The 18,108-nt window shown below is 44.5% G+C and overlaps 1 protein-coding gene across 1 annotated transcript in view; it reads right to left on the bottom strand.

The window, feature by feature from the left end:
• The window catches only part of wdr44 (WD repeat domain 44), a 72,956-nt gene that overhangs the window by 34,734 nt on the left and 20,114 nt on the right, over positions 1–18,108 (bottom strand). Inside the window, exons 6-12 of the mRNA XM_079511324.1 lie at positions 14,972–15,075; positions 13,979–14,187; positions 12,314–12,450; positions 11,251–11,349; positions 9,509–9,645; positions 8,590–8,673; positions 7,443–7,549 (exon numbers count right to left, since the gene is read on the bottom strand). Coding sequence (XP_079367450.1) covers positions 7,443–7,549; positions 8,590–8,673; positions 9,509–9,645; positions 11,251–11,349; positions 12,314–12,450; positions 13,979–14,187; positions 14,972–15,075 — 877 coding nt within the window. The remainder of the gene's footprint in view (positions 1–7,442; positions 7,550–8,589; positions 8,674–9,508; positions 9,646–11,250; positions 11,350–12,313; positions 12,451–13,978; positions 14,188–14,971; positions 15,076–18,108) is intronic.

Genomic DNA, 18,108 nt, shown 5'->3' with positions numbered 1-18,108 from the left:
GTTCAATGCCTTGTTCAAGGGCACTTCAGCGGTGGTAATTTTAACGTGTCGGACCGCTGATTCGAACTGGCGACCTTCCGGTATCAAGACCGCTCCGCAATCCGTTCGGCCACCACTGCCACTGTGTACATGTGTGTACGTGTGTGTACGTGTGTGTACGTGTGTGTACGTGTGTGTACAGTACGTGTGTGTACGTGTGTGTGTACGTGTGTGTACTGTGTGTGTACGTGTGTGTACGTGTGTGTGCACGTGTGTACGTGTGGACGAAGCATCGAGCGAGAGTCGAAGGCTCATAAAACTTACTCATGCCAAAACTCAAGCTCCTCTTGATTTTCCCATCTGAGTCAGAAAAACACAATCAGTTGTTGGTGAAAAAAAATTACGTTTTACTGCTGAGAAATAAAAGACATTCCTGGAGCACTGCCAAGAACCAGTTACACACCACGGGGTTTTGGCCAATCACTCAGCCAGCCAATCGCAGCCATGGGGGAGGGGTTCAGCCGGCCAATCACAGCCATGGGGGAGGGGTTCAGCGGGCCAATCACAGCCTTGGGGGAGGGGTTCAACCACACAGAGCTTTGCAAACCTGCAAGTGCACATTTTTTTCCCAGCTATGAGCTCTCATCCTGGGCCTGATGACTACCATGATCCTCCCTGGAGGTCCACATCTCTTACCCAGCTATGAGCTCTCATCCTGGGCCTGATGACTACCATGATCCTCCCTGGAGGTCCACATCTCTTACCCAGCTATGAGCTCTCATCCTGAGCCTGGTGACTACCATGAACCTCCCTGGAGGTCCACATCTTTTTACCCAGCTATGAGCTCTCACCCTGGGCATGATGACTACCATGGACCCCCTCCCTGGAGGTCCACATATTTTACCCAGCTATGAGCTCTCATTCTGGGCCTGGTGACTACCATGAACCTCCCTGGAGGTCCACATCTTTTACCCAGCTATGAGCTCTCATTCTGGGCATGGTGACTACCATGAACCTCCCTGGAGGTCCACATCTTTTACCCAGCTATGAGCTCTCATTCTGGGCCTGGTGACTACCATGGGGGTCACCATGCTCCAAAAGTAATAATATCCAAACATCATACTTTACTTCAAACAAGGCAGTGCTGCTGATATTTCTGGCCTCAGAAACATTTTTAAACTGTTCCACTTTAAAAATTAAAATGAACCCATTCTGGTAGGGAACCCCTTTTGGTGTTTTAACTAAGCATTATGTTATACTTTAGCTATTTTTGAAAAATCGTGAAAATGCGGCACAAATCTTTGAATATATATTCTTTCAGAAGACTTTTTATTTTTGAGTGGTGTAAACCACTCCTACAACAGGCTTTTGTGTGCAGAAAAAAATGAGCATGGTTGCTATGTTCAAAATAATTTCTGACGTAATTAAATCACACCCGGGTGAACTGGATGACCGTAGCAACCATGGTCATTTTCTCTGCACAGAAAAAGCCAGTTGTGAAATCACATCCGGGTGTGATTTCATTACGTCAGATCAGAGCTGATCAGGCTACATAATACCTTACCTTATTTCATTACGTCAGACATTACGTCAGACCACAGCTGATCATGCTATATAAAACCTTACACCACTCAGTTCACACGGGTGTGATTTTTTTTTGACGTCAGGCCTAAATGGGTTTAAATAAAATGTAATTATAAAGGCATCTGCCATGTTTGTTTACACCCAACATGCTGACATAATACAGGGATAAATACATGAATAAATACATGAATAAATAAATCCCATAACCTAAAGTTTTTTGTCAGGCCAATATTTTAGTCTCAATCAGTGAATTTGCCGTTAGCTAAGCCCCTCCCCCTCTCCCACTCTCAGACACTTTCCAGCCAATAAATACTGGTTCATTTTTGGAACCAGACCTTCAAAATCTCTTCCAAATCCGTCAACAAGGCCTGCCGTTTGCACTGGAAAAATATGTGCGTGTTTTTTTAAAACAATGTTTTAATCATATAGGAAAACTATTGGTGGAGGTTTGTCTAACCCATGTTATGCTTAGCTGTGATTGGACCATAGCAGTTTGGGGAGGGGCTTAGCTATAGGTCAATTGCGAAACGGCGTGGAAGCAGGCATGTGTGCGTGTGTGTGTGTGCGTGCGCGTGTGTGTGTGTTCAACAACTCAGCCCTGCAGGTTTTTCAGCAGCTTGGCGTTTTCTTGCTGCAGGCAGTACTACATGATACTATTACTGACCATCAGGTTCATGTTGAACAGGTCACAGACTGATACTGACCATCAGGTCACAGACTGATACTGACCATCAGGTTCATGTTGAACAGGTCACAGACTGATACTGACCATCAGGTCACAGACTGATACTGACCATCAGGTCACAGACTGATACTGACCATCGGGTTTATGTCAGTAGAACAGGTCACAGACTGATACTGACCATCAGGTTCATGTTGAACAGGTCAGACTGAGACTGACCATCAGGTTTATGTCAGTAGAACAAATCACAGACTGATACTGACCATCAGGTATGTCAGTTGAACAGGTCACATACTGATACTGATCATCAGGTTTATGACAGTAGAACAGGTCACATACTGATACTGACCATCAGGTTTATGACAGTAGAACAGGTCACAGACTGATACTGACCATCAGGTATGTCAGTTGAACAGGTCACAGACTGAGACCGACCATCAGGTTTATGTCAGTAGAACAGGTCACAGACTGAGACTGACCATCAGGTTTATGACCATATGACCAGCAGCAGAGCAGCACTTAAAGGGTTAGTTCAGAGTTTTGGACTTAAAGCTAGGTATAGATAAAGATAGATCAACAATACACATGTTGTATTGTTGACCTATTTCAACTATATTGCGGAACTTTGAGTTCAACTTTGACCTCTGTCCAGTCCAGTCTAGTCCAGTCCAGTCCAGTCCAGTCCAATCCAGTCCAGTCCAGTCCAGTCTAATCCAGTCCAGTCTAGTCCAGTCCAGTCTAGTCCAGTCCAGTCCAGTCTAATCCAGTCCAGTCCAGTCCAGTCCAGTCTAATCCAGTCCAGTCCAGTCTAATCCAGTCCAGTCTAGTCCAGTCCAGTCTAGTCCAGTCCAGTCCAGTCCAGTCTAATCCAGTCCAGTCTAGTCCAGTCTAGTCCAGTCCAGTCTAATCCAGTCCAGTCTAGTCCAGTCCAGTCTAATCCAGTCCCGTCTAGTCCAGTCCAGCCCAAAACTAGCGCTAGTTTTGTGGAATATTTTATTTTTAATCAGTGACCTCCACCACCAAATGACCCGAATTACTTGAGCAGCAGCTGTGGAGAAGCAGAACTCAATCAATTACCCTTATTGTCTTCAATAGGACTGTTTTTCTATTGTCTTCAATATAAGGACTGTTTTTCTATTGTCTTCAATAGGACTGTTTTTCTATTGTCTTCAATAGGACTGTTTTTTCTATTGTCTTCAATAGAAGGACTGTCTTTCTATTGTCTTCAATATAAGGACTATTTTTCTATTGTCTTCAATAGAAGGACTGTTTTTCTATTGTCTTCAATAGGACTGTTTTTTGTATTGTCTTCAATAGGACTGTTTTTTGTATTGTCTTCAATAGAAGGACTGTTTTTCTATTGTCTTCAATAGAAGGACTGTTTTTCTATTGTCTTCAAAAGGACTGTTTTTCTATTGTCTTCAATAGGACTGTTTTTCTAGTGTCTTCAATAGAAGGACTGTTTTTCTATTGTCTTCAATAGAAGGACTGTTTTTATATTGTCTTCAATAGAAGGACTGGTTTTATATTGTCTGCAATATGACTGTTTTTCTATTGTAAAATAAGGACTGTGTTTCTATTGTTTTCAATAGGACTGTTTTTCTATTGTCTTCAATAGGACTGTTTTTCTATTGTCTTCAATAGGACTGTTTTTCTATTGTCTTCAATAGAAGGACTGTTTTTCTATTGTCTTCAATAGGACTGTTTTTATATTGTCTTCAATAGAAGGACTGGTTTTATATTGTCTGCAATATGACTGTTTTTCTATTGTCTTCAAAATAAGGACTGTGTTTCTATTGTTTTCAATAGGACTGTTTTTCTATTGTCTTCAATAGGACTGTTTTTCTATTGTCTTCAATAGAAGGACTGTTTTTCTATTGTCTTCAAAAGGACTGTTTTTCTATTGTCTTCAATAGAAGGACTGTCTTCACCACCAAATGACCCGAATTACTTGAGCAGCAGCTGTGGAGAAGCAGAACTCAATCAATTACCCTTATTGTCTTCAATAGGACTGTTTTTCTATTGTCTTCAATATAAGGACTGTTTTTCTATTGTCTTCAATAGGACTGTTTTTCTATTGTCTTCAATAGGACTGTTTTTTCTATTGTCTTCAATAGAAGGACTGTTTTTCTATTGTCTTCAATATAAGGACTATTTTTCTATTGTCTTCAATAGAAGGACTGTTTTTCTATTGTCTTCAATAGGACTGTTTTTCTATTGTCTTCAATAGAAGGACTGTTTTTCTATTGTCTTCAAAAGGACTGTTTTTCTATTGTCTTCAATAGGACTGTTTTTCTATTGTCTTCAATAGAAGGACTGTTTTTCTATTGTCTTCAAAAGGACTGTTTTTCTATTGTCTTCAATAGAAGGACTGGTTTTATATTGTCTGCAATATGACTGTGTTTCTATTGTTTTCAATAGGACTGTTTTTCTATTGTCTTCAATAGGACTGTTTTTCTATTGTCTTCAATAGAAGGACTGTTTTTCTATTGTCTTCAATAGAAGGACTGTTTTTCTATTGTCTTCAATAGAAGGACTGTTTTTCTATTGTCTTCAAAATAAGGACTGTGTTTCTATTGTTTTCAATAGGACTGTTTTTCTATTGTCTTCAATAGGACTGTTTTTCTATTGTCTTCAATAGAAGGACTGTTTATCTATTGTCTTAAATAGAAGGACTGTGTTTCTATTGTCTTCAATAGAAGGACTGTTTTTATATTGTCTTCAATAGAAGGACTGGTTTTATATTGTCTGCAATATGACTGTTTTTCTATTGTCTTCAAAATAAGGACTGTGTTTCTATTGTTTTCAATAGGACTGTTTTTCTATTGTCTTCAATAGGACTGTTTTTCTATTGTCTTCAATAGAAGGACTGTTTTTCTATTGTCTTCAATAGAAGGACTGTTTTTATATTGTCTTCAATATAGTGACTTTTTTTATATTGTCTTCAATATAATGACTGTTTTCTATTGTCTTCAATAGAAGGACTGTTTTTCTATTGTGTTCAATAGAAGGACTGTTTTTCTCCCAATGGAAATATCCTAAAAAAAGCGTATTAGAATCAAAGTCCTCTTATATTCGGCACAATACGGGTAAGTAAAAATCCCACCTCTGTGAACTGAGCAGCACTCTTATCATCATACATCACATTTCGTGCCAGGCCAATCAGCTGAGCACATTACGGTGCCTGGCCAATCAGCCGAGAGCATTCCAGTGCCTGGCCAATCAGCTGAGAGCATTCCGTGCTCATACATTATTACAGTCACACAAAGCTGTACATAGGAGGGGCTCAAAAATAAATTAACTTGATAAGTCAGTGGTTTTCAACCAGTGGTTCTTGGGGGGGTTCCAGGTGGTCCCCGTGCAGCTAAATTATGGAAGAGTTGGTAACCAAATGGACCCTTTATAGATCTTGAACTCTTGAGAGAGTAAAATGAAACCAATGTCATCAAATGGTGGTCCGTGGCTCAAATGCTGAATAAACTAGAAATGCACTCGAGCTGCCATATTGAGCTTTGCACACAACTTGGCCATGAATGGGCTGCTTGTGTGCAAGCAGAGCGCTGAATGAATAAATGGACCTTGAAATGAATAGGGTTGAAAACCACTGCATAAAATGAACAGATAGACCTTCATTGATCCAGGAGGTGCATTCAGTTGCACCGCAGTAAGGACGACACAAACACACACGTCAGTACACAAGAAATACGTCAATAAATATATTGATTGATTGATTGATTGTCTATCAAAATGTGCCGATAACAAGAGGAGGTAACGACCTGGCCCTTTGCGCCGGGGCTGGTCGGGGGTTCGAGGTAACGAGGCTGAGCAGCGAAGGACAGAAACGGTTAGAAATAAAATAAAAATGTGTGGAGTTAAAATATGGAGAAACGATGTTACTACTGACATATAAATACACTTAGAGACTGACCTGGCTGTCTGTAGGTCAGCATGTAGGTCTTGTAACTAATTAGGGGTGTAACGATACAGTAACGATATAGTAACTGCATCGATTTTAACCCATTTAGGAAAACCCGTTGAAATAAAAGAAGCGTTCGCTCTGAAAGAATATATATTCAAAGATTTGTGCCGCATTTTTACGATTTTTCAAAAATAGCAGACCTACAAGCTCGTAGCGCGCCACTCGGTGGCGAGCTACGAGCTTGTAGATCTGCTATTTTTCAATAGCTAAAGCATAACAATGTTTAAAACACCAAAAGGGGTTCCCGCCCAAAATGGGTTAATTTCAAGAATCGAAGTATATCGAAATGAAAACGGCAACATCGACTATGTATCGTATCGTTTTGCAATGCAAATAATCTGTATCGTATCGTTTTGCTATGCAAATAATCTGTATCGAATGGTTTTGTTATGCAAATAATCTGTATCGAATCGTTTTGCAATGCAAATAATCTGTATCGAATCGTTTTGCAATGCAAATAATCTGTATCGTATCGTTTTGCAATGCAAATAATCTGTATTGAATCGTTTTGCAATGCAAATAATCTGTATCGTTTTGCTGTGCAAATAATCTGTATCGTATCGTTTTGCTATGCAAATAATCTGTATCGAATCGTTTTGCTATGCAAATAATCGATTGTATCAATACTACATTTTTGGTGCAAGATATTTAGCAATTTTTGGAATATAAAAGAAAAAAGGGGATTCATTACTTAGTTTAAAATAATGTCAATGTATTTTAAATAGTTACTGTAACGATTTCGAATCATTGAATCGTATCGCCATAATGAACCAATATGTATCGTATCGTCAACCATGTATCGTATCGTCAACCATGTATCGTATCGTCAACCATGTATCGTATCGTCAACCATGTATCGTATCGTCAACCATGTATCGTGATACGTATCGTATCGCTGTTAAAAATGTATCGTTACACTCCTAATAAATACACTTACACACTGACCTGGCTGTCAGCATGTAGGTCATGTAACTCTAGATTTAGATTTACACTCTTCATAATGTTATAATAACCACTTCATAATGTTATAATAACCACTTCATAATGTTATAATAACCACTTCATAATGTTATAATAACCACTTCCCACTGAGGGTGCCTTCATAATGTTATAATAACCACTTCTCGCTGAGGGCCTCCTTCATAATGTTATAATAATCACTTCCCGCTGAGGACTCCTTCATAATGTTATAACCACTTCCCGCTGAGGGCTCCTCACCTTCATCGCGGACGCTCTTCACCTTGTTGACGGCCTTCTCTCCGTACTCCTCCGCCAGGTGTTTGGCTCTCTTCACAGACTTCCCCAGGAACTTCTTAAACTGAGTCCTGGAACACAACATCTTATCTTTATTCTACCAGGAACCTCTTAAACTGAGTCCTGGAACACAACATCTTATCTTTATTCTACCAGGAACCTCTTAAACTGAGTCCTGGAACACAACATCTTATCTTTATTCTACCAGGAACCTCTTAAACTGAGTCCTGGAACACATCATCTTATCTTTATTCTACCAGGAACCTCTTAAACTGAGTCCTGGAACACAACATCTTATCTTTATTCTACCAGGAACCTCTTAAACTGAGTCCTGGAACACAACATCTTATCTTTATTCTACCAGGAACCTCTTAAACTGAGTCCTGGAACACGTCATCTTATCTTTATTCTACCAGGAACTTCTTAAAATGAGTCCTGGAACACAACATCTTATCTTTATTCTACCAGGAACTTCTTAAACTGAGTCCTGGAACACAACATCTTATCTTTATTCTACCAGGAACCTCTTAAACTGAGTCCTGGAACACAACATCTTATCTTTATTCTACCAGGAACCTCTTAAACTGAGTCCTGGAACACAACATCTTATCTTTATTCTACCAGGAAACTCTTAAACTGAGTCCTGGAACACAACATCTTATCTTTATTCTACCAGGAACCTCTTAAACTGAGTCCTTGAACACAACATCTTATCTTTATTCTACCAGGAACAAAGATTTACGCCACATTTTCACGATTTTTCAAAAATAGCAGACCTACAAGCTCGTAGCGCGCCACTCGGTGGCGCGCTATGAGCTTGTAGATCTGCTATTTTTCAATAGCTAAAGCATAACATAATGCTTAAAACACCAACAGGGGTTCCCGCCCGAAATGGGTTAACCTGAGTCCTGGGGCTCTCATGAAGGCTCTAAACAGAGGACTAGGAACATGTAAACCATGCAGGCTCTACACAGAGGACTAGGAACATGTAAACCATGAAGGCTCTACACAGATGACTAGGAACATGTAAACCATGCAGGCTCTACACAGAGGACTAAGAACATGTAAACCATGAAGGCTCTACACAGAGGACTAGAATAGGAAATCTTACGTTTTCTGCTTGAGTTTTCCTCCGTCCGTATCGGAGAGAGCAGCCGACGCCTTCTCATCGTCATCGGACTGAGCTGCATCGCTCCTACAAAAAATAAATAAATAAAAACACAACGTTATTGACTGAGCTGCATGGTTCCTGACAGCACTAAATACAACGTATTTTACATAAATATATCAGGCTTGTGAGGAGGAGGGCGGGCTCCGTTGTGGCGTCTCCCCCTTTCCCCCCACCCTCTCCACCTCTAGGTCCTAGAGAGAATGGAGCAGGGGGTTAGGAGTACATATCTAGCCCCTAAACCTCTCCACCTAGAGAGACTGGAGTACATATCTAGCCCCTAACCCTAAACCTCTCCACCTAGAGACTGGAGTACATATCTAGCCCCTAACCCTAAACCTCTCCACATAGAGACAGGAGTACATATCTAGCCCCTAACCCTAAACCTCTCCACACAGAGAGACTGGAGTACATATCTAGCCCCTAAACCTCTCCACATAGAGAGACTGGAGTACATATCTAGCCCCTAACCCTAAACCTCTCCACCTAGAGACAGGAGTACATATCTAGCCCCTAACCCTAAACCTCTCCACATAGAGACTGGAGTACATATCTAGCCCCTAACCCTAAACCTCTCCACCTAGAGACAGGAGTACATATCTAGCCCCTAACCCTAAACCTCTCCACCTAGAGACAGGAGTACATATCTAGCCCCTAACCCTAAACCTCTCCACCTAGAGACAGGAGTACATATCTAGCCCCTAACCCTAAACCTCTCCACCTAGAGAGACTGGAGCAAGGCTAGGAGGTATGGAACGTTACATATGGGATGTACTCCTTGGTCCTCCTCATGATGTGAAGGGTCAGAGGGTTGATCCCAGAGGGTTAGGGGTGGGGTTAAGGGTTAGGGGTCAAGACCTACGTGATGTACTCCTTGGTCCTCCTCATGATGTGAAGGGTCAGAGGGTTGATCCCAGAGGGAAGCTTCTCCTCGGCCAGGATCAGAGGGATCTCCTCCCCCGTGTCCAGGTTCTTGATCATCACGCTGGCCAGGATCTCCTGAGAGGGGTCACAGAGGGGTCAGGGGGTCACACAGAGGTCAGGCGGTCACACAGACACATCGGTAATATCGGTTATCGGCCACATAACAGCAATGAACTAGAAAAAGTGCCCTTCTGGGCACAGGTCTCCACCAGGAGGATAGGAGTGTGTGTGTGATGTTTGGCAAAATGTTTAGGAGCAATATAAACGTGTGTGTGTGTGTGTGTGTGTGTGTGTGTGTGTGTGTGTGTGACGCGGCTTGGCCTGTTGTAGCGCCACCATGAGGCTGATTTGAAAACTGTCAACAATGTCGACAATCGGACGCTGCGTTGAGTAGTTGTGGCGATTTGTACAAAGCAGGTACAAAGCGGGCTACTCCTGAAAAGTTTAGAAGCCAATCGTAGCCAATGAGGGTGGATTATGAGAAATTAAACAAACCCGTCTTGATCACATGACTATGAAGAGCATGTGTACCGATTTGCGTGAAATTTGGATAAAATCTGAAGGAGTAATATTAGAAAATGTGTTTTACATATGTCGGCCTCCTGGTGGCGCTATAAAGAGCAGATGTGAAAAATTCCAGGCAAAGGTTTTCACTTGGCCTCTAGGGAGTTGGCATACAAAGTTATCCACAGATCCGTTCCGTGCAGTTAGAAGTAAAAACCCTTTTCGGCCAGTTATAGCGCCACCATGAGGCTGAGTTGAAAATGTTCATGTGGCATTTCCTCCTCGGCCTAGTGGGAATGTGCGTGCACAATTTCATGGAAATCACACGATGTGTTCATGATTTGCAGCATTTTGTTTGAAACTGAGCAATCCTGCGAACTTTGGAAGCCAATCTTAGCCAATCAGGCTTGAGTCTGAGAAATCTGAAAGACCCGTTCCGTTGAATGGCTCTAGAGAGACTGTGTACCAATTTGCGTGATTTTTGGACACAATTTGTAGGTGTATTGTCAAAAAACCTGTTTTGCACAAAGCGGCCTCCTGGTGGCGCTATAACAGGCCGTTGTGGAAAATTTGGGGCAGAGGTTCATCGTTGGCATCCAGGGAGTGCGTGTGCAAAATTTGGCATTGACCAGGTTAACGGTGCCGGAGATTAGCTGTTCACAGACGGACGGACGGACACACACACACGGACGGACGGACGGACGGACGGACGGAGTGCAAAACATACTCTCTCCCCATGCCTTCGGCCTGGTGGAGACAATTATATCGACGGGTATCGATATCGGCCAAAATGTCTCATCGGCACTACACTACATAATTCCATGTAGTGGTCAGTGAGATAACAGGTGTGTCAGTACCTCGTCAGTGATAACAGGTGTGTCAGTACCTCGTCAGTGATAACAGGTGTGTCAGTACCTCGTCAGTGATAACAGGTGTGTCAGTACCTCGCCAGTGATAACAGGTGTCAGTACCTCGTCAGTGATAACAGGTGTCAGTACCTCGTCAGTGATAACAGGTGTGTCAGTACCTCGTCAGTGATAACAGGTGTGTCAGTACCTCGTCAGTGATAACAGGTGTGTCAGTACCTCGTCAGTGAGATAACAGGTGTGTCAGTACCTCGTCAGTGATAACAGGTGGGTCAGTACCTCGTCAGTGAGATAACAGGTGTGTCAGTACCTCGTCAGTCAGCTCTCTGCCAGAGTCTGAGCGCGGTCGTTGAGATCCAGGCGTGTCTGCTCCTCCGTCTGCCGAGCCCTGATCCTCCCCCTCGCTCTCCTGAAGGGGGCGCACACGCACACACACGCACATACACACGGACACACACACACACACACACACACATAAGGACACACATAAGGACACACACACACACACACGGACACACAAGGACACACACACACGGACACACACATTTTATAGTTTTAGTCATAGTCGTAATGACTGATTTTACACTTGCTGAAAATAGCAGATCTACGCGCAGTGCGACGCATTGTGAGCTTGTAGATCTGCTATTTTCAGCATGCAACCAAGTGTAAAATGACTTATTCTGGATCTCTTGTCCACTACACTGACATTTTTGTCTAGTTTTTATTTGTTGACGAAATCGTCAGTATATTTAGTCTTAGTTTTAGTCATCATGGCTTAAAGGAGAATTCCATGCTAGAAGGCTGTCTTACCTTTCTTTGTAGTCGTTACGTCCCCACCAAAGAGGTCCAGGTGTTATTTTGTGCAAAAACTTGGGATATTATTTACATTATTAAGAGAGGATATATACAAAAAAGAAAATTTTTGAGCGATGGAAATGAGCGAATTAGCTTAATTAACACCCCATAGCCCCATTCCATTCCCATTCCATTCAATGCAATTCATTGAGGGCTTATGGTAGGGGAAATAGCCAATAAGGAGCTTTTGCACAAAAAAACACCTGGACCTCTTTGGTGGGGACGTAACAACTACAAATAACACCTGGACCTCTTTGGTGGGGACGTAACAACTACAAATAACACCTGGACCTCTTTGGTGGGGACGTAACAACTACAAAAAATACCTGGACCTCTTTGGTGGGGACGTAACAACTACAAAGAAAGGTAAGAAAGCCTTCTAGCATGGAATTCTCCTTTAAGTTTTCATTCAGTTTACATTTAGTTTTCGTCAGTGAAAAAAAGGTAGTCGACGGACATTTTTCGTCATAGTTTTAGTCGACGAAATCAACACTGGAGCAGATGGAGCACTGACTGACCTGTGCAGTGACCATCTTCTCCCCGCTTGTGGCGCTAGCGAGGTCCAGCGAGTGCTGCAGCTCCTTGGTGATGCTCCGCACGGTGCTGGTGGGAGAGAGCAGGCCCGAAGGAGCCTCCAGGGACTCCACACCGCCATCTGGTGGTCAGAGGACCAAAATACAACACGTTAACTCTTTTTTACCCTCAGGTCTGTATATATACAGACGTCGACACTAGGGGGTGTCATATCCCAGGTCTGTATATATATACGTACATCGACGCTAGGGGGGCGTCATATCCCAGGTCTGTGTATACATGTACGTCGACGCTAGGGGGCGTCATATCCCAGGTCTGTGTATACACGTACGTCGACGCTAGGGGGCGTCATATCCCAGGTCTGTGTATATACGTACGTCGACGCTAGGGGGCGTCATATCCCAGGTACGTATATATACGTACGTCGACGCTAGGGGGCGTCATATCCCAGGTCTGTATATATACGTACGTGGGCGCTAGGGGGCGTCATATCCCAGGTCTGTGTATATACGTACGTCGACGCTAGGGGGCGTCATATCCCAGGTACGTATATATATATACGTACCCCAACGTAGACTCTGTCTATATAATGGTTGAGGCCTACGGAAGATTTTAACATTGGTCCGGTTCATATGGCAACGCGCCACCGTTCCAACTATGGGATTGCAAATCCGGGCTGGCAAACTCCGTCTTTTAAAGTGGGCGCGTAAGCTGGCGCTGGGAACTGGGCTTTATGCTAACAGCTAGCCGCAATTATAGAGTTAACCCATTTTGGGCGGGAACCCCTTTTGGTGTTTTAAACATTGTTATAATTTAGATCTACAAGCTCATAGTGCGCCACCGAGTGGCGCGCTATGAGCTTGTAGATCTGCTATTTTTTTTAAATCGTTAAAATGTGGCGCAAATCATTGAATATATATTTCAGAGCAAAATATGAGAGATGGGGGTCTGTGGCCCAATAGAGATAATTCTGGGGGTCCTTGACATGAAAAAGGTTGAGTACCACTGACACAAAAACATAGGTTTTTCAGAAAAATGTTAGGATTTAGAAGACATTTTTTTAATCGACCTCAGTCCAAAATGGGTTAAAGGACAACTTTAGTTTTTTTCAACCAAGGTTCATGTTTTAGGTTGTTATTAGAGAAAGTAAAAGATGAGTGTTCATTTTCTTACGTTTGCTGCTTTCTTTCGATTTGAGCAGTTTTTGACAGGGGGGCGGGGGCATTCAAACATGGGGCTAAATATGTATTTTTGTACAAAATTTTACTATAGTCCTACTAGACCCCAAGAAATTACATCTGGCCACAAAAGATCACAGGATCTACTGAATGTGACAAACTGACATATTGAGCCTATGACACACAGTGTGGCTTCCCCCCACCTTCACATTCAGTAGATCCTGTGATCTTTTGTGGCCAGATGTAATTTCTTGGGGTCTAGTAGGACTATAGTAAATAATAAAAAAATAAATCACCATCAAATTTTGTACAAAAATACATATTTAGCCCCATGCTCGAATGCCCCCGCCCCCTGTCAAAAACTGCTAAAATCCCTAAAACGAAGGAAAGCAGCAAATTAACTTTCTCTAATAACAACCTAACGTGCGTGCGTGCGTGCGTGCGTGCGTGCGTGCGTGCGTGCGTGCGTACCGTCCGTCAGTCCGGTCAGCCTCAGCGAGTCATGTGACTTCTTGGCGGAGAGCGTCCGCCAGGAGGGAGGGGGAGGCGGCCTGGGGGGCGGGGCTCCGCCTCCCGGAGGGGGCGGACGCGTGGGCGGAGTCTTCTTGGTGCTCGCCACAATGTCCGGCTCCGCCTCCGTGATGAGGTGGCGAAGGAGGAGGGGCATAGGTGCGTCGGGGCTGTAGTCGTTGGAATGAAGCAAAAATTATCAATATCTCAATGAAGTTGAGGGGCATCCACATTCTCTAATTGTGTCGACTTCTTGTAAATTAAGTAATGCAGATGTTTAACAATAATGTAGCTCTTCGGAGCGTAACCTAAAACCAAATGGACCTGTGAGGGTCCATTTGGTTTCATTGTACGCTCTCAAGAGTGAAAGATCTATAAGGGTCCATTTGGTTACCAACTCTCCATCATCATTTACGGTACTGTACAAGTCCTCCTCCCTTGCCTGCCTGCCTGCCTGCGTGCGCGCAACAGTGACACTGTCAACAAACGCTATAACGCAATGTCTGTCTGTCTGTCTGTCTGTCTGTCTGTCTGTCTGTCTGTCGGTCGGTCGGTCGGTCGGACGGACGGACGGACGGACGGACGGACGGACGGACGGACGGACGGACGGACGGACGGACGGACGGACGGACAGACAGACAGACAGACAGACAGACAGACAGACAGACAGACAGACAGACAGACAGACAGACAGACAGACAGACAGACAGACAGACAGACAGACAGACAGACAGACAGACAGACAGACAGACAGACAGACAGACAGACAGACAGACCGACAGACCGACCGACCCAGCTAGCCAGGCCACACATTGCTGTGTGTTGGAGTGGTTGGAACACTCAAAGAAAGTTTCAAAATGTTTAATGACGTTTCCCAGACGTGGAAACGACTGACGATTATACCAAATTAATTGCGATTAGGGCGATGATGTCATCTTTGTGAGACAGGCCTACCTGTATTCTTCCTCCAGGGGGAAGTGTCGGGGGGGCTTGGTTGGTCCAGAGGACGTCCCGTCTGCGTCTGTGTCTTCGCAGGGCGTGTCCGACAGGCGGGGAACCTGGCAGGGGGGGCAAAGGGTTAACAATGCAACTAATCACTTTAATTGATCCCTGTGACTTCTGATTGGCTGCCTGTGCATCGAGTTATCTTGGTGGTGTATCGAATCTTGTGGACCAGACCCATTGCCTGTCCCTGTTTGATGGAGAGGTTTACTATGTGGGTGATGATTGGAGCTATAGAGATGGCTGAGTCTCTGAGAAATTTGGAGGGAATATTGTCATGGCCAGTGGCCTTGTGGGGCTGGAGGGCACTCAGTTTTTTAAGTACCTCCTCAGATGTTACCATAACTAGTTTAAAATCGTCTTTACAAACACCTAGGTTTCTGTAGAAGGCTTGGATGTGCTCTACACCAAAGCGCGCAGAGTGGGAGGTCAGTTTGTTAACCAGCGTTGTTGCAATGTTTGTAAAGAAGATGTTTAAGTAGTTGGCTACATCAAGCTTGTCAGTGATGAGGGTGTCATTCGATTTGATGTTTAAAAAAAAAAAAAAAAAGGTGCATTTATATAGCGCCTTTATCCAAGGCGCTTTACATAGATTGTGCATTACATTCACCCATTCACACACACATTCATACACCGATTGTGGCGGAAGCCATGCAAGGTACCAACCAGCACATCGGGAGCAATCTGGGGTTCAGTGTCTTGCCCAAGGACACTTCGACATGTAGACAGGAGGAGCCGGGATTCGAACCGCCGACCCATGGATCATTGGACGACCTGCTCTACCTCCTGAGCCACAGTCGCCCTGTGTTTATGTTTTGTTTATAAACCTGGTTTTTAGTTTCTGACCACACGGGCAACATTCGGTGTCATTTCGACGGCCCGCCGCGGTCCCGTCACTAGTCGCGTTAGAATTATTCATACCTCCCGTTGTTGTCGGTCGCCTCGGGAGTGTTTTGGCTACATCTAGCTACTTCTAGCTACATCCAAGATGGCGCCTGGTGCGTCGCTAAATGTGTTCCGTTGCTGCTAATCGCTGGGCCTCTGATGTAATGGTCCTAAATACCGCCGGGCGCTCGGGGTGTCAAAAACTACTAAAATCTACAGTCGACTAAAATGTATTTTGGCAGAATTTAATGCCGTCGCAATGACTGATTTTACACTTGCTGAAAATAGCCGATCTACAAGCTCGCGCTGCGACGCGTTGTGAGCTTGTAGATCAGCTATTTTCAGCATGCAACCAAGTGTAAAATGACTTCTGACATTTTAGTCTAGTTTTTATTTGTCGACAAAATTGTCAATATATTTAGTCTTAGTTTTAGTCAACATGGCTTTAGTTTTAATTTAGTTTTCGTCAGTGAAAAAAAAAGGTAGTCGACAAAATAGTTTTAGTCGACAGAAACAACACTTGCTCCGCTACCTATCCTTAGATTAGCCAAAATGGCAGGGAAGATCATGGGTGTGTCTACACATCCCATCACCCCCCAGGTCATCTTTGAGCAGGGTTAGACTACACCTCCCATCACCCCCCAGGTCATCTTTGAGCAGGGTTAGACTACACATCCTATCACCCCCCAGGTCATCTTTGAGCAGGGTTAGACTACACATCCTATCACCCCCCAGGTCATCTTTGAGCAGGGTTAAACTACACATCCTATCACCCCCCAGGTCATCTTTGAGCAGGGTTAGACTACACATCCCATCACCCCCCAGGTCATCTTTGAGCAGGGTTAGACTACACATCCCATCACCCCCCAGGTCATCTTTGAGCAGGGTTAGACTACACATCCCATCACCCCCCAGGTCATCTTTGAGCAGGGTTAGACTACACCTCCCATCACCCCCCAGGTCATCTTTGAGCAGGGTTAGACTACACCTCCCATCACCCCCCAGGTCATCTTTGAGCAGGGTTAGACTACACCTCCCATCACCCCCCAGGTCATCTTTGAGCAGGGTTAGACTACACCTCCCATCACCCCCCAGGTCATCTTTGAGCAGGGTTAGACTACACCTCCCATCACCCCCCAGGTCATCTTTGAGCAGGGTTAGTCTACACCTCCCATCACCCCCCAGGTCATCTTTGAGCAGGGTTAGACTACACCTCCCATCACCCCCCAGGTCATCTTTGAGCAGGGTTAGACTACACCTCCCATCACCCCCCAGGTCATCTTTGAGCAGGGTTAAACTACACCTCCCATCACCCCCCAGGTCATCTTTGAGCAGGGTTAGACTACACATCCTATCACCCCCCAGGTCATCTTTGAGCAGGGTTAGTCTACACATCCTATCACCCCCCAGGTCATCTTTGAGCAGGGTTAGTCTACACATCCTATCACCCCCCAGGTCATCTTTGAGCAGGGTTAGACTACACCTCCCATCACCCCCCAGGTCATCTTTGAGCAGGGTTAGACTACACCTCCCATCACCCCCCAGGTCATCTTTGAGCAGGGTTAGACTACACCTCCCATCACCCCCCAGGTCATCTTTGAGCAGGGTTAGACTACACCTCCCATCACCCCCCAGGTCATCTTTGAGCAGGGTTAGACTACACCTCCCATCACCCCCCAGGTCATCTTTGAGCAGGGTTAGACTACACCTCCCATCACCCCCCAGGTCATCTTTGAGCAGGGTTAGACTACACCTCCCATCACCCCCCAGGTAATCTTTGAGCAGGGTTAGACTACACCTCCCATCACCCCCCAGGTCATCTTTGAGCAGGGTTAGACTACACCTCCCATCACCCCCCAGGTCATCTTTGAGCAGGGTTAGACTACACCTCCCATCACCCCCCAGGTCATCTTTGAGCAGGGTTAGACTACACCTCCCATCACCCCCAGGTCATCTTTGAGCAGGGTTAAACTACACCTCTGATCACCCCCCAGGTCATCTTTGAGCAGGGTTAAACTACACCTCCCATCACCCCCCAGGTCATCTTTGAGCAGGGTTAAACTACACCTCCCATCACCCCCCAGGTCATCTTTGAGCAGGGTTAAACTACACCTCCCATCACCCCCCAGGTCATCTTTGAGCAGGGTTAAACTACACCTCCCATCACCCCCCAGGTCATCTTTGAGCAGGGTTAGACTACACCT

The sequence above is a fragment of the Electrona antarctica genome (genome assembly GCF_951216825.1).
Source record: "Electrona antarctica genome assembly, chromosome: 9".
NCBI lineage: Eukaryota > Metazoa > Chordata > Actinopteri > Myctophiformes > Myctophidae > Electrona > Electrona antarctica.
The sequence above is the reverse complement of the archived record's forward strand: the minus strand, read 5'-3'. Positions and strand labels throughout refer to the sequence as shown.